The sequence below is a fragment of the Lutjanus erythropterus genome, chromosome 18 (assembly GCF_056507025.1).
Source record: "Lutjanus erythropterus isolate fLutEry1 chromosome 18, fLutEry1.hap2, whole genome shotgun sequence".
NCBI lineage: Eukaryota > Metazoa > Chordata > Actinopteri > Lutjaniformes > Lutjanidae > Lutjanus > Lutjanus erythropterus.
This window is the reverse complement of record NC_139334.1, coordinates 4,738,845-4,753,716: the sequence shown is the minus strand read 5'-3', so window position 1 is coordinate 4,753,716 and position 14,872 is coordinate 4,738,845. Positions and strand designations below refer to the sequence as shown.

At 38.9% G+C, this 14,872-nt stretch overlaps 1 protein-coding gene across 1 annotated transcript in view; it reads right to left on the bottom strand.

Annotated features, from left to right (window-relative positions):
• The window catches only part of LOC146310469 (serine palmitoyltransferase 2-like), a 30,123-nt gene extending 15,797 nt beyond the window's left edge, over window positions 1–14,326 (bottom strand). The window contains exons 1-5 of the mRNA XM_084742845.1: window positions 13,922–14,326; window positions 8,407–8,601; window positions 5,955–6,109; window positions 4,096–4,244; window positions 1,126–1,250 (exon numbers count right to left, since the gene is read on the bottom strand). Of these exons, the coding sequence (XP_084598971.1) occupies window positions 1,126–1,250; window positions 4,096–4,244; window positions 5,955–6,109; window positions 8,407–8,601; window positions 13,922–14,077 (780 nt within the window). The 5' untranslated portion in view covers window positions 14,078–14,326. The remainder of the gene's footprint in view (window positions 1–1,125; window positions 1,251–4,095; window positions 4,245–5,954; window positions 6,110–8,406; window positions 8,602–13,921) is intronic.
• Between the last annotated feature and the right edge of the window lie 546 nt (window positions 14,327–14,872).

Below are 14,872 nucleotides of genomic sequence, written 5' to 3'. Positions count from 1 at the left end.
AGAAAATATTTTGAGGAGCATTTGAGGAGCTAACATCCAAATATTGGGTCATTTTTCTTTAATTTTGAACTTTATTTTCTTAATAAATAATTACTCAAACTGATTAACTACCTAAGTAGTTGCTGATTAATTTAATAAATGCTGGATAATCAATTAATTGTTGCAGTACTACTTTCCAAAAAAAGTTTGTGACAGTAGAGTGCAGATTTTGTTTCTGTGACCTTTAAAGGACCAGAAAATACCAATGAACCTCTGTCTCCCCCCCACATTCAAGTTACTTAAGTACTTGAGCATTTCCATTTCATGTAACTTTGTACTTCTTCCCTTCTACATCTCAGTGGAAAATATTACACTTTCTGATCCACTACATTTGTCTGGCAGATTTAGTTACGTATTGCTTTTCAGGTTAAAGCATTCACACCCTTCCTGTCCAGAGGAAACCATGTATCCCCAGATTTGTTAATTTTGAATTCTTCTGATAAACTCATGGATTAAGTGTTCCTTTACAGACTGGGAAAATTTTCTCACTTCTTAAGCTTAATAAAGTATTTAAACCCCTCATTGGCAGGTTAGCTTAAAAATGCAGTCCAGTACTGATCATTCAGGGGAACAAAATGATTGAACGCAGCAGGCTCACACCCTCCACTACTGGTTTCCTGTCACCAGTGGAAACCAACTATGCGATGAAGTATCTACCTGCAAAACAATATCAGCGGCAACGTGACAAAACAGCCTAGTCTGAACTCTTTGTTATTTTTCACTCTGACATGCAGTTGAGCCACCAGTTGCCTGTGCCAACAGGAAGTGTTTCTCCTGATATGAGGCCTGAGTGTGGTTTTGTGTCTCTGTGTATTTGGCGCTACTGGTGACCTGTGATTGTGCGGCGTTATGGAACAGCTTTGTTAAAGCTCAGTGTACTCCGTGCTTTTGCCTGATAGAAAACTTATTTCACCAATGCCAAATATACATGAGCGCATGCACTAATAGAAACTTCAAATTCACATAATATAGAGAGTGAATGACAGTGAGACAGAAGGCAGCATAAAGTAAATCTGAACAAGTCAAAAGATTGGAGATAAGAAATAGTGGGGAAAGTGTGCTGCAAGAGTAAATCAAAGCTATTACCTTGCCAGTCAGTGCCGGTATGTTCATGGAGTTGGTTGCAAACCCCATCCCAAAAGCCATAGCTGACTCCACGCCCAGGAACTTAGCCACCAGCTTCTCCATCTCCTCGTGTCTGTCCAGGTTACCTGAGACACAGACACACAGAAGACTTCCATAAATGCACACCAATCACAGCTTGATCAAAACCTGTGCTTTTCTGCTGGAAGTGAGAACATGAGAAGATTGATCCCACTCTCACATCTGTCCTTTCAATAATAAAGGTGGAGTAAGTGGTTCTGGAGAAACGTTAATTCACTGTTGAGTCTCACTCCCAGGTTGTTAAATACCGATGCTCTGGGTTGGGGGCTCAGACTGACAAAAACAATCAACCACAGACATTGGAAGCAGGGAGAAAGAGCTGGTCTGGTTGTGTCCACAGTTCAGAATTACATATCGATGCTTCTAAAGCTCACTGCTTAACAAGTTGTGGTTTTATAGGGTGTACGTGCTAGAAAATTTCTTTGGTGGGTGCGGTGACTTCCTGGAGTCTTGTCGTCACTGGGACAAACAAGATTTAATATCTTAAATAGTGATCTTTGGCAGTGTTGGTTAGCAGATTTTTTTTTTACAGAAAGAGCCAGGCTAGGCTTGTTTCTCCCTGCTTCCAGTCCTTATGTTAAGCTAACTGGCTGCTGTCTGCACTTTCATATTTAACATTAAGACATGAGAGGTATCAATCTTCTCATCTATCTCTGCATACAAAATAAAACATGCACATTCTGCAGCTAAATAATGCCAGACAACTGTTGTCTTTCAAAGCACCTAAATCATCAAACATCCGTGAGCTAGACACTCACGGAGTCAAGCTGTCTCAATGTTAGACTATGTGTATGTTCTGCGCAGCATTATGCACGCATTAACTTATTAGATTTACAACTGACATCTTTCACGGAGCACACAGTACTGCACTCTTCATCAACATGTAGGCTGGCCCTCTTGGGGGAGGGGTGTCAGTGGTTTCTACTCTATCAGTAAAAATCTGCTAAGCGCATGACCAGTTTCACCTCCTCTAGGCTGATCTGGATCTTATCAGACTTGCTCTGCAGACTGACTTAAGAAACTATAGATAGAAGTTTGATATTTATCAAGATGAATGTTAAAGAGTTCTACTCTCTGAGAATCATTTGTGGATGATATTTCTGACAGAACATTTTGGCTATTTTCATTATTTTACTCTGCATTTTGTTTTAATCTGACTTTTTTGTCTTAAAAAAAGAGTGCTACAGTACTGTTCACTGAATTACAGGTTAAAGAAATGGCCTAGTTCAACCTTTCGAGATGTACGCTTACTTTCTGTCTAACTTGCCAAGAGTTCGATAAGAAGATCGATAACAAATATGTACCTGGAGCCAGCAACTGATTACCTCATCATAAAGACTGGAAACAAGGGGAAACAACTAGCCTGTACAGTTAACATCAACGAGACAGTGCGACATCAAACAAACAAACTGACAGAGTGTTACATTATCCTAATGGTTGTAGTACAACTTACATTGGTGGCATCTGAAATTCCATACCAATATGTTATTTAGTATGTTAAAAAAGTATGTCAGATTTTTTTATTATGTTCAAAACCTAAATAAACCAGTAGTATGCCAGGTGCGTACTATTTCTGGGGAAATATTCCAGTGCAGCACGGTGGTGCAGTGGTTAGCACTGTTGCCTCACAGCAAGAGGCTGGGGGTCTGGGGAGTTTGTGGCTGGGGCAGGGCCTTTCTGTACGGAGTTTGCATGTTCTCCTCGTGTCCGCGTGGGTTCTCTCTGGGTACACCGGCTTCCTCACACAGTATAATAGGTTAATTGATAACTCTAAATTGTCCATGGGTGCGAATGTGAGGGTGAATGGATGTCTGTCTCTATATGTCACCCCTGCGACACACTGGCGACTTGTCCAGGGTGAACCCCGCCTCTCGCCCAGTGTCAGCTGGCATAGGCTCCAGCCCCCTTGCGACCCGTCAGGATAAGCAGTTATGGACAATGTATGGACGGATATTCCAGTATGTAAGCACTGGACATCACACCAGCATAAATATCCTCATTTTAAACATAAATAAGTTTTTACTTTGCTAGGCAAAGAATAATATATTTTTAAAATTAGCTTATCACTGGCATGGTTTACTGGGGTTGCGCATCTCCAACCAGCAACTACTGCTTACTCATGCAAAAGTACTTTAATACACATGCTGGATATGTAGTGCACAGTTTGCGATTTCGGACATAGATTGTCAGTGACTTCTGTACTAATGATCTTTATTTACAGTCGTTGCTATAGCTCATGTGCAGAAAGAGAAGGAAACGAAAATAAACTCATACTTTCAAAATAAAGGTTTCTGAACATGAACATCTGAACAATCGGTAAAAATACACAAAACTTAGACTCATAGACACCATTCTCTTTAAAGACCTATTTATCTTTAAATTTAAAAAAAAAAATCCCAGTGCTATCAGAAATAATACAGCAAATCAAAATTGTTCAAGGTATTTTAACAAAGTTAGAAATTCCAGTATCATGACTTTTGAAGGTTGCCATTTACAGAAGAAGTAGTGTTTCCACCATAGTGACCAAAAAATATGACGTGAAAAGTATCTAAATAAGCTTCTTTTTACTGGCTAACATAAAACTCACTGTAACTTTTCCTGGGGAAACATAAACACAGGCTCTTTTCATCTGATTTCACGAATAATCAAACCTGGTGGCAGGCATTAAAAATAAATATACAGAAATAGCCGATCTTCTCCCTCATTTGCATGTGAACAGGTGGAATTTATCCTGTTACTTTCCACTGCACCACCAAACAAACTGGTCTATGATGTTTTGTTTGCTGTGGTGAAGTCATCCCTGCTCAGTCCTGCTGCTGAGTTCCAGGTAACAGAGGTGTGTGTGTGTGTGCGTGTGTGTGTGTGTGCATGTGTTTTGGTGCATGTTTGTACCAATCTCCTGCCTGGTGCTTGCAACTCCGACGCCGTACTTCATGGTGACCTCGGCTGCAGCGTCAGCACACGGCCCGGTGTTCTCAGCGAAGCCGAGGTAATTATACGAGCCCAAGTTAATCACATCCTGCACTACCCGACCTGTGTACCTGGAAGGGAGAGAGGAGAAGATAATCAGACAGAGGAAACAATCAATGAGAGGAAGCTAATGTTGTCGCAGGCTTATTGGTAGACTTAACAATAATGACTGGTACAGCTAATTAAAAACTAGATTCAAGAGGACAGCAGGGATTCTTATTTGCTTTTAAAAATCTTTCTGATCTCGAGTGGCATCTGCCGCATTGTCTGATACAGCTGTCAGCCCCCTTCTTTCACAGGCTCTCCATGTTCTGCGATTTTGTTTTCTGCTCTGCTTGTCGCAGTGTGGGATGTCTGACTTCACACACCTCGCTGCCCCTCCACTGAACACCTCCACTGCAGCTGTCCCCCACACAACAGCGAGGAGTCAACATGACAAACGCTGGGTTGGAGTGATGAGAAAATTCAGAGGATTCACAACACCGTTTGTATCACAATTATAAATAACATATGAGAGAAGGAGAATGAAAAGTGAAATTAAAAATATGACATGTCAGTCACATATGAAGAGGAAAAAATAGATTTGGACAATGTTTGTCCACTGAGAGTAACGTTTATGATAAGTACAAACATGATTCAAATTTATCTTGGTGAGATTAAGTTCCCTGCATTTTTATTTGTGTTTGTGACTTTAGACAACATATGAGACTTGGATTTGGGTTGAGTTGTGTTTCTGAACACGCATCAGATGCAGTAAAATAATAATAACCAATTGGATTCTGTATGAAATTGGAAAAAAAGATTTTTCACTTCAAATACATGGACATCATGGAGGTTGCAATGAAAGGACCAGTGTATAGGATTTAGCACCATCTAAAAGTTGAACACAGCTCACCCCGCCTTCCCCTTCCAGATATGTTAGACAAACTATGGTGGCCGCAAAACTTTAAACACATTAAGCCATCTTTAAAAACATTATATTCCATTATGTCAATAAGTCCCTGTAAATCTTACACACTGGACCTTTAACACTTGCTGGTTTCAGTTTCTTGAATGTGAGGATGTGCTGCCTTTGACATTTTGTATAGTTGTAAATTAAATATCTTTGAGTTATGGACCATAAGGTGGACAATAAATGAGATCTGAAGATGTAGTGGACATTTTTCACTACTTTCAGTGTTTCTAAACATCTAAAATAAAATGTGGGATCTAAGAACTGACTAGTACACCAGAACCATATTGATGAATTAAACAGTTTCTACAATAAGGTCATAATAAACTTCAGAGCTGCAGCTATCAGTTACATTCATATAGACACAGTGGGACTCAGGTTTTAGATCCACAGCAACCCCAGGCCTCATGTCACTTTACATACTGGGACTGGGAGAAAAAAATATATTATCATTTATTTATTTAAATATTATTTGTTTATTTTATTGATTAACTGTTTCATCAACATTTTTCAAAAATTTCTGACATTTTATGGACCAGTGTTTCCAAAAGCCCAAGGTGAGCCCAGCTGATACATCAGTATCAGTGGTTTTTTAATGCCTAATATCATTATCGGGATTGACCTCAAAAATACGTATCGGTCGGGCCCTACTTTTTTCTAAAGTGAAACGTGTCACATTTCTTGGTGTTTGTGCAGTAGGAGATAAGAGTGTTAGCACAGTAAGGACTAATCCTTGACTGGGACCATTAAGCATACAACACACTTCCCTTTGCTATTGTCCCAAGGCCACAGATTACTGTGTTTATATAAAAAAAAAAGTCTTTCTCACTCAAAAGTCCAGTTGTAGTCATGAGAGGCTCGTTCCATCAGGTCCATTTTGGCCCCCGGGACGCTGCATATGGGCCTGTTCCAGTTGTCTCTTATCCGCATGTAGAGGTTTCTGGTATAAAAGTTCTCAAAATCCTGGTAGAGCGGCACAAAGTCCTACACGAGGATGAAAGAGAACACAATGAGGAAGAGTAGATTATAAAAACTATTTCAAGTATAAAACTACTACTACTACTACTACTACTACTACTACTTCAAAGAACGACATGCCATTCATACTTATAGAAAGCTGAGCTGGGAGGAATTCAGTCTCTGGAAGTATAATCTTTAACATTTCATCACATGACTCAGGGAGTTCATTTTCCTTGGTTCTTGGAGGAAACATCCGTGGGATATCCTCGGGGTGATTTAATGACTTCCCCACGTCTGTCCCACTCACTTCCTTTCCTCAACAAACCCCAAATACTTAAAAACAATGGGCTTCACTATCATATGTTACATAACAGGTTGAAAACAATGTCAGTGGCCAAGGACATGTTCCAAATGTGCTGATAACTCCACCATTAGCTGTGCGTTGACAAAAATGCATTCTTAAGAGCAACTGTGAAGACAAGCAATGACATCTTAGGGGAATATTTGAAATGTCACATTAGCCTCAGTGAGTTTGCATTTGATCAATTCTTTCTGAGCTGCCAAGTGTTTCAGAAGATACACAAACATCTTTCTTGTAATCTATTTCCTGTCTGGGGTATCATTTCTCTTGACAAGATTACGTCAAATGATCTGAGGTTTTGTTTGCCAAATGTATGCTTCCGTTCCCCAACGCCACGCTTGAGTCAACACTGGTTGAAGTGTCTGAAATATGAGAGCCAACAGCTTCTGGTGTTGCGGGGAGCGGACAGCACTTTGGTTCAGTCTGGTCAAGAAAACAACAAACAGATCAGGTATATTTTTCCATTCGTTATCACTCTCGTTTCTATGAGGACAGGGCAAACGTTCAGTTGCCAGGCAACATGTAATTAGAGTTCAGTCTATCAAATCAGTTTCATTTGACACCTGAAATACATGTGGCTTTCTTTTCCTCGACGGCACTGCAGCGTCACTGTGCAACCAAAACAATCACAACATCCCAGTCATTATTCTGTGGTTAAATTTTAGGCAAAATCCGCTGAATGCACAATGCATGTACCAAGGTCGCTGTACTTAATTAAGACTAGATTAAAAACTAAAACTAGGTGTGAAATAAACATTTTAGTTAACTGAAATAAAAATAAAAACTACACGAAAAGCAGCTATGACAATATTGTGTATTTGGTCAAATCTGTCAATCCATCAAGCATCAGGAGGTGATTGTGTGTTTAGACTGGGATGTCTACATGATTGTGAGTCAATTGCCTCCACAAAGTGTTGTGTTTGTATTATAATATTTATTCTGAACATCTTAAATCTTGCCGCTGATGAATATCCCTTAAATTATAATAAATAAAACTAAAACTAATACTAAAATTAAATTAAAGCTCAAAAAACAACTGAACAGAACCAAGCAAATCCACTTTGGAAACCAACTGAAGAAAAGGATTGCATAATTAATCCAAATATTTTCAAAACTGCAATATAGCCAAATGGCAGTTTTGATAAAGGTAAAATGTGTGTACTGTAGTGCCGCGGAGATGCCCTGGCCTACAAATCTTTGTTCTCTAGATGTAAGAAAACATCATCATTTCAAATAGTTTTTTCATTGAAAATCAAAAGTAATGCAGAAATGATTATTCCCACTAATCGTGATTTATATCACAATCACAGCATCTGTCAAAATAATCGCAATATGATTTCTTTCTTCTTTTTTTTACTATATCGTGCAACCGTAACTGAAACGAGCCTGGACTGAAAACAAAAATTAAATGAAACTATAAACTAATGAAAAATACAAAACTATAATAACTGTGATGTAGTGAAAATAATCCCTTCGTTCAGTCAGGTTAACAACACAACAAATGGATCACGTCTATTTTTCCAGTCAGGCAACATGTAATTGGAGCTCAGTCTAACAAATCAGTTCCATTCAACACCCGAAACAAATCTGGTCTTCTTTTCTTTGACAGCAATTTTACTCCTTACATTAACACTGCAACCAAAACAATCTCAACATTTCAGTCATTATACTGTGGTTAAGTACGCTGACTGGATAATGCATGTGTCTGCTGGTGCAAATCATAACGACATGTTGTTCAACTGACATCTTTATAGGGAATCTGTTTCCAAGAGTCCTTGGCACAAAAAAGGTCACATTCTGGTTTGTTAACAGACGAATCCAAACAAGTTAAGATGAGTGATGGCTTCTCCAGACTTGCCTGCTCACTCTTATAAACTTATACCAATTTCTATTCTGTTGCTTGGTTGCATATAATTGTTGTTCCTGCGAACATCTGACATTGTGAAAGCTTTTCTCTCACCTTCTGCTCCTCCTTCTCCCGAGCGATGTGGCACCTCTCGATCTTCCAGTGACGGAGGAAGTCGCGCAGGTAGCCAAAGATGGTCAGGATGCCGTAGCCCATGTAGGTGAGCACCGCCACCAGCATGGGCGTCTCCTCGAAGGACTCGATGAAGGGCCGGTTGTACAGCCTGCCATGATGTGACGCGGCGTGGACCTGAGCAACATTAAACCAATATGTTTTTATCATCAGGGAACCAGAAAAGCTACCAAACTTAAACATCATAAAAAACAAAATACAAGGATTGAAATACATTAATTAAGAGAGGATGCTGTAAGCTATTGCATTGAGTGTTATTACCCTCATTGTTTAATATATAATAATATATCTGTAATGGCTCTTAATGATTTGACAGATTTCTAAACCAGTTAAATCTGTTATTCTGGCACAGATCAGGGGAAAAACTATAGGGGAAAAATAATAGTGTATTTTAGTGCATACTACTATTTATGTATATTTGTGCTATTAGAATGTTAGGATGTTAAATTTAAAATATAAGAATTTTACAAGATAATTTAATTAGCCTACATGCTATATTCTGGTACAAACATACAGAATGTTTCACTTAAGTAGAAGTAAAAATGCCACATAAATCAAAATAAAGTCATGCTTTTAGTCTAGTCTGCTTCATTTGCAGGTTCCAGCTCAAAATGAGATGATCTGCTGCTTTTCGTTGTCATTTATGACAGGAAAAGAAGGGTTTTTGGATGTTGGACAAAAGAAGCGATGTGAAGATGCCACTTTAAGCTCTGGAATATTGTGATGAGCATTTTTCACAATCTTTTGACATTTTATAGAGCTGTGATGAAAATCTTTCCGATATTTTTGACATTTGATAGACCAAACGATTCATCATCAAAATACTCAGCAGACTATTCAGCAGACTATGCCTCAAAAAGCAGTAGTCAGACAGCCACGTGGTCACTAACACATTCAAACCACTCAAACAAACTGATGCTACTTGGTTGCACATTGTGACAGATGATAGTGCCCTAGAGTCAGAAATATACAGTATATCTGTATGTATCTTGCACAATCACTTGACCATTATTACTGATGTTGGTGGTGTTTGTGCCTTAACTGGACAGTTAACAGTTGAGACAGATGTTATGCTGCAGCTGCTGAACGCTAATTGTGCTGGGTAGCTTAATCTATAATAATGCATCATAATTTATGAGTTTGTTAGCTGTCAGGTAAATGTATTGGAGTGAAAAGTACAAAAATGTTGTGTAGAGGATTTATAGCATATCATAACGATATGCAGCCATATTGAAATAGCAGGGTAAACACAGGTGTTACCCATGATACCAATTAATGTCTTATTTGCTTTAGTGTTGCAGAGCCTCTCAGGTGAGCCAACATGCACAATAGCAGCAGCCTGACTCTAAATGTAATAGAGCCTTAATTAGTATCATTGGTAACACCTGTGTTTACCCTAGTCAAAATGGCTGCTGTGAAAACATCTATTGTACTTTAGTGCGGTACTTGAGAAAATGTTCTTATTTTCCACCAGCAGGAAAAAACACATAAGTTACTCTATCCCCAAGCATACAAGTTTCCAAAGTCTACAATAACTTGTACATTATTTTCCTATGCAAACGCATTTTCAACAACTAATACCTCAGCTGGAATAAAGTTTCATATTTGTGCCTCCGTCTCCTTTTGTCCTTATGAGAAAAAACACAGTTTGTCCTTTGTTATCGATGGCTGAGGTTTCTGTAACTCGCTTGAAGGTGACTGATGTGTGGCCAAATTGTAAGCGGAAGATGATAAGAAAGCCAACACAGTGTAAAGCTGTGGTTCAGCTGTACACTAACTATGCAGGGAAGACAACACCGTGTTGCACAGGCCAGGGAGGAAAGATTTGACTGCCAAATAAGGGAAGAGCTGGTCGCGCTGATGTAAATCTGTGCACTTGGAGCTGAGTGTCCTGCAATGCAATAATAAACTTAACATGCAGACGATCTTTCATAACAAAAATTCAAAACTTTTTTTCCTCTGTCTTCATAAGCGGATGGGCAGAAACTCGCTACTCACACACGTTATGCAATTTTTGCCTTCCCATCATGCTCGTCTCTGTGCTCATGGCTATTAGGCACTACATGTGACTGGTCATGCTTCTCTCTCAAATACCTTACAGAGCAGCACCGCTGACATCCGCATGAACCGTAATCAGCTGAGGTTCAGTCACCACCAGGCGCCCAGCTTCTCAGCCAATCCAACTCAGTTTACTGAAACATCATGGCTGTTTCTCTGGCACCACAATGTCTGCTGGTGAGAGCAGAGCTGCAACGATCAGTCGATTAACTGTCAACTATTAAATGAATCACCTACAATTTTGATTAGTTGTTTTTAAGAAAAAAAGTTGCTCTACAGCTGCTCAAATGTGAATATTTACTGTTTTCTTTACCCATCTGTGACAGTAGACAAAACGAGGGACTTGAGAACATTTTCTTGGGCTTTTGGAAACACTGATCAACATTTTTCTCCATTTTCTGACATTTTACTGACCAAAAAGCTAAACCATTAATCAAGAACATGATCAACAGATTAATGAAAATAACTCCTAGTTGCAGCCCCAGATAGGAAACACCTGTCGGCAATGAGATATAGATATATATATCTTAAGTAATTTCATATTGCTGACTTAACTATTTGTCATATAACTTATTTTGCTTAATGCTGTTTACTTTTGCTATTGTTTTGTAAAGCATTTTTTAATCAGTCTACTATTTTTATTTTGTCTTTTAAGCACTTTGTAACCTTGTAGTAGTAGTAGTAGTAGTAGTAGTAGAAGTAGTATTACAAATCATTATCATTATTATTATCATCAATCATTATTATTACAAATCAAAGTCAAGCACTTAGAGTTTGATATTTCAAAATTGGTGACCTGTCTGTAAGTTGACTTTGTAATAGGGATTAAAGGGTGACTGGTTTCACAATAAACCACACTAAAATTTCTGATGGTTAGTTTAATTTTATTTATCATTAAAACCATGTTTGATTACCATGCTTTAAAAAACTCCTGCTAAATACTGTCCAACATCAACCAAGTCTCCCAGAAGCAGACGCAGCACGCAACATGGGTTTGTTTTGCATCAGTTACAACACTGATATTGCAAAGGGCATGATGCTATTTCAAATCGGTGAGAGGTTTTCAATAGGGATGCACCGATACCACTTTTTTCAGACTGAGTACAAGTACAAGTACTTACATTAGGGTACTTGCTGATACGAGTACATGATATATTTCAGTAAAATAATTTCACAACATTATTATGGACTTGCAGAATTAAGTTTACTATTAAAATGGTGTTATATATGATAATTATTTCATTATCATTTACAGCATTTTAACTAGTATTTTAATCACACATTTACACATGTAGTATTTACGTTTCTTCTTCATGTCTCTCTTGTCTAAGAGTTAATTAGTTCCTACCTGTCATTGTTTAGGGGGGACAGGTATGAGTGTGGTGCCATGTGTGCAACAGTTTCTTTGACCCCGCTGTGAGCAACGAGTGAAGGTGTGTGTCCTGTGCTGTCAGGCCGTTTTGGTGAAGAATAAGTACACAAAGAGAAGTTGTAGCAGCTTATTACAAAGAAATGAGGGTTACAGACTGGTGGCAGCGGTGTTTTTTCTTCGTCTTCGGATTAATTTTCAGAGGCATTCAACTAGTTTGCACCCGCCAGGACTTAGTGGACAGCAGCTGGCTGCGGTCAACAGGTGGACTCTATGCATTTATTTCAGTTTTACATGGAATTTTACAGGCAGTTTCCAAAGTCGCTGCGGTCATTCGTGGATGATGTTGAGGACAGCGAGTCCACACATCCAAAAAGGAGGGTAAGCATCAGCAAAAGCCTTGAACTCTGCATCATGGCAGTTCTTTAGATGTTTGCTTGTATTGAGCAGCTACTTGTCATGACGTGGTGTCGGAGTAGTTTTATGAGTAGGAGTATGAGAGGCCAGAATTGGACCGATGCCCGATGCTGGTATCAGTATTGGTGCATCCCTAGTTTTCAGTGTGAAATTGGGTGAAATTATTTCATTCTGTGTAGCAGTACATTTTGAACATTATAAGCTAATTGTAAAAATATCATGATAATATTGAAAACCATGATAATTTTGGTCACTATAATCGTGATTTTCATACCATTTTTCTCTACTTGGCAACATCCCATAAAACATGGCTGAGCTAATATCCAACTTTGTAATTTCGTTATCTAAAAAGCTAACTTTTCAGTTGGGTAGCAATTTATTAAGAAAGTAATACAATTGCAATTTCAAGCAATTTATCCAAAACTAAAATACTTTTAAAATCTTGAAACAATTACCTTCAAATAAAGTGTTTTCTATTACTTTCAGCGCTGGTACAAACCCTGCACGCAACATATCCATGAGTCTAAATGCTAATGCGTGTGTGACAGCATCTAGTCAAACAGTCAGAGGGGACCTGTTAATTGGGACAGTCACAGAGGGATCACCCAGGCGTGGAAATTTCATTAGCCTCTAAGGAAAAAGCTGCTTCACAGCATGCATGCAGTCTCTGTAGACAGCTTTAAGTGAACAGGTGCACTGCTTCAGTGTCTCACTTAACTCATCACACTTTCAGTCTTAGTTATAGGCTAAAGGGAGTTATCCACTTCAAGAAAATCCCACACTGTTACAACTCAGTGGACTAGAGCCTACATACACCCTGAAATGAAATATGTAGGTAAAGGACACAACCTGCAAAACTTCATCATCCAGGCAGATATCTGAACTGCTACAAGTTGTTTGACTGGCTCTGGTGGTATGTGCATCAGAACACAGTGAATAATTCAAAGTATTTTGGAAATTATTAAGAACTATATTATTCCCAATTTTTGCTTATGAAAAAAAAAACACCACATGAGGTTGCAGCTTGACCTCTTACTAAATTCGGCATACATACATACACTAAACAGAATTAGAATTCGATGCTATGTCAGCTTTCAGAGTTGTCACACCCGCCTTTTTTAAACAACCTTATTAGAAAAGGACTAGTGGGGCGTTGGGGCACAGTATGAGCCCATTCATAAAGTTGAGATTTTAATAAATTCCTCAGCTGCTTGGTGCCATTGTGATTCGGCCGAATTAAAAAGTATCTCGTCATGATTCAGGAAAAGCTTTTGATTTATGCTTGCAGGGACTGTGTAACATTAAAAATGAGCAAAAATTCTTAAAACTATAATATTTCTTATAGAGTTTGGTTTTCAGTATGTGCACGACTAATCGAGATAATCAGAGCTCGATAACTACAAACTGTCAGACAATCCGCAGCAGGACTCGGTCAATACATTCCAGCTGTTACCGTGTTATATCCTAATAACGCAGGATTTAACGAAGATGACAACACTGACAGCATCGTCTGGGTGTTTCCGGGGTCCACACACAGTAGATGCCTCCCCGGCTTCACCAGCCTCTCCTCCCCGTCCCATCCCCGGGCCTCACCTCCTCCTCCTCCTCGGGCTGGCAGTGGTGCTTGGGCTGCCGCTCATGGCAGCGGTGGAGGCTCTTCAACAAGCCGTTTCTCTCCGGTTTTAGTCCGTTCTTGACACGCTGACACACGTCCCCGTTGGCTGGCTTGGTCGCGGGGCTTTCGGTCATTGCTGGCCAACGATTGTGAAGCCGCGACGGTAACTTGCATGTAGGAACACGGTGCCTGCCTGCGGTGCAAGGCGGTGACAGTATCCGAGCTGGGAACGCTTTACAACCACACTACAAACTCTCTCACACGCTCACACACATACCAACACACACACATAACACACACTCTGTGGAACCTGAAAATCCAGACGCTAAATACCGGAAATAAACGCCCATAAATAATATCGGAGCCTGCAGGAGGGGGCGGGGCCACTGGCTTCACATGTACAGAAGGGAGTGGCTTATTATTAGTGTATATGAACTTGATTTACTCTCGAGTGGGACACAGGTTTTAATGTTTATAGTACTTAATAGTGCACTTTGGTTCAAGCGTTTCCTGAAGAAAATTACAAATTGTTGAACTTAAAAAATATTTACATTTAAAAAAGTTAACGCCAGTGTGGAAAAGATGCTGTAAGTCATGATGACAAACGTTTTTGAAATGATGAGTGTTAGTATCTCAAAATAATTATACTAAGTCATTATTTTGAGAAGACTTTATCGTTTTTAATACTGTTTCATAATTCTAAGATACTCAAGTCATTATTTTACAACTATAAGTTGTTATTTTTAATATTAATACAAGATTTTGAGATAAGTAAGTCATTATTTTGATGCTTCTCGTTATTTTGAAATACTAGCAACTAAAACTAAATACCAAATAATAATAACTAAAACTAATAAGTAAACTAAGTAAAAAGTCATTTTGTTCCTAAGTTAAGTATTTTGAGATATTAAATCAGTATTTTGAGAAAG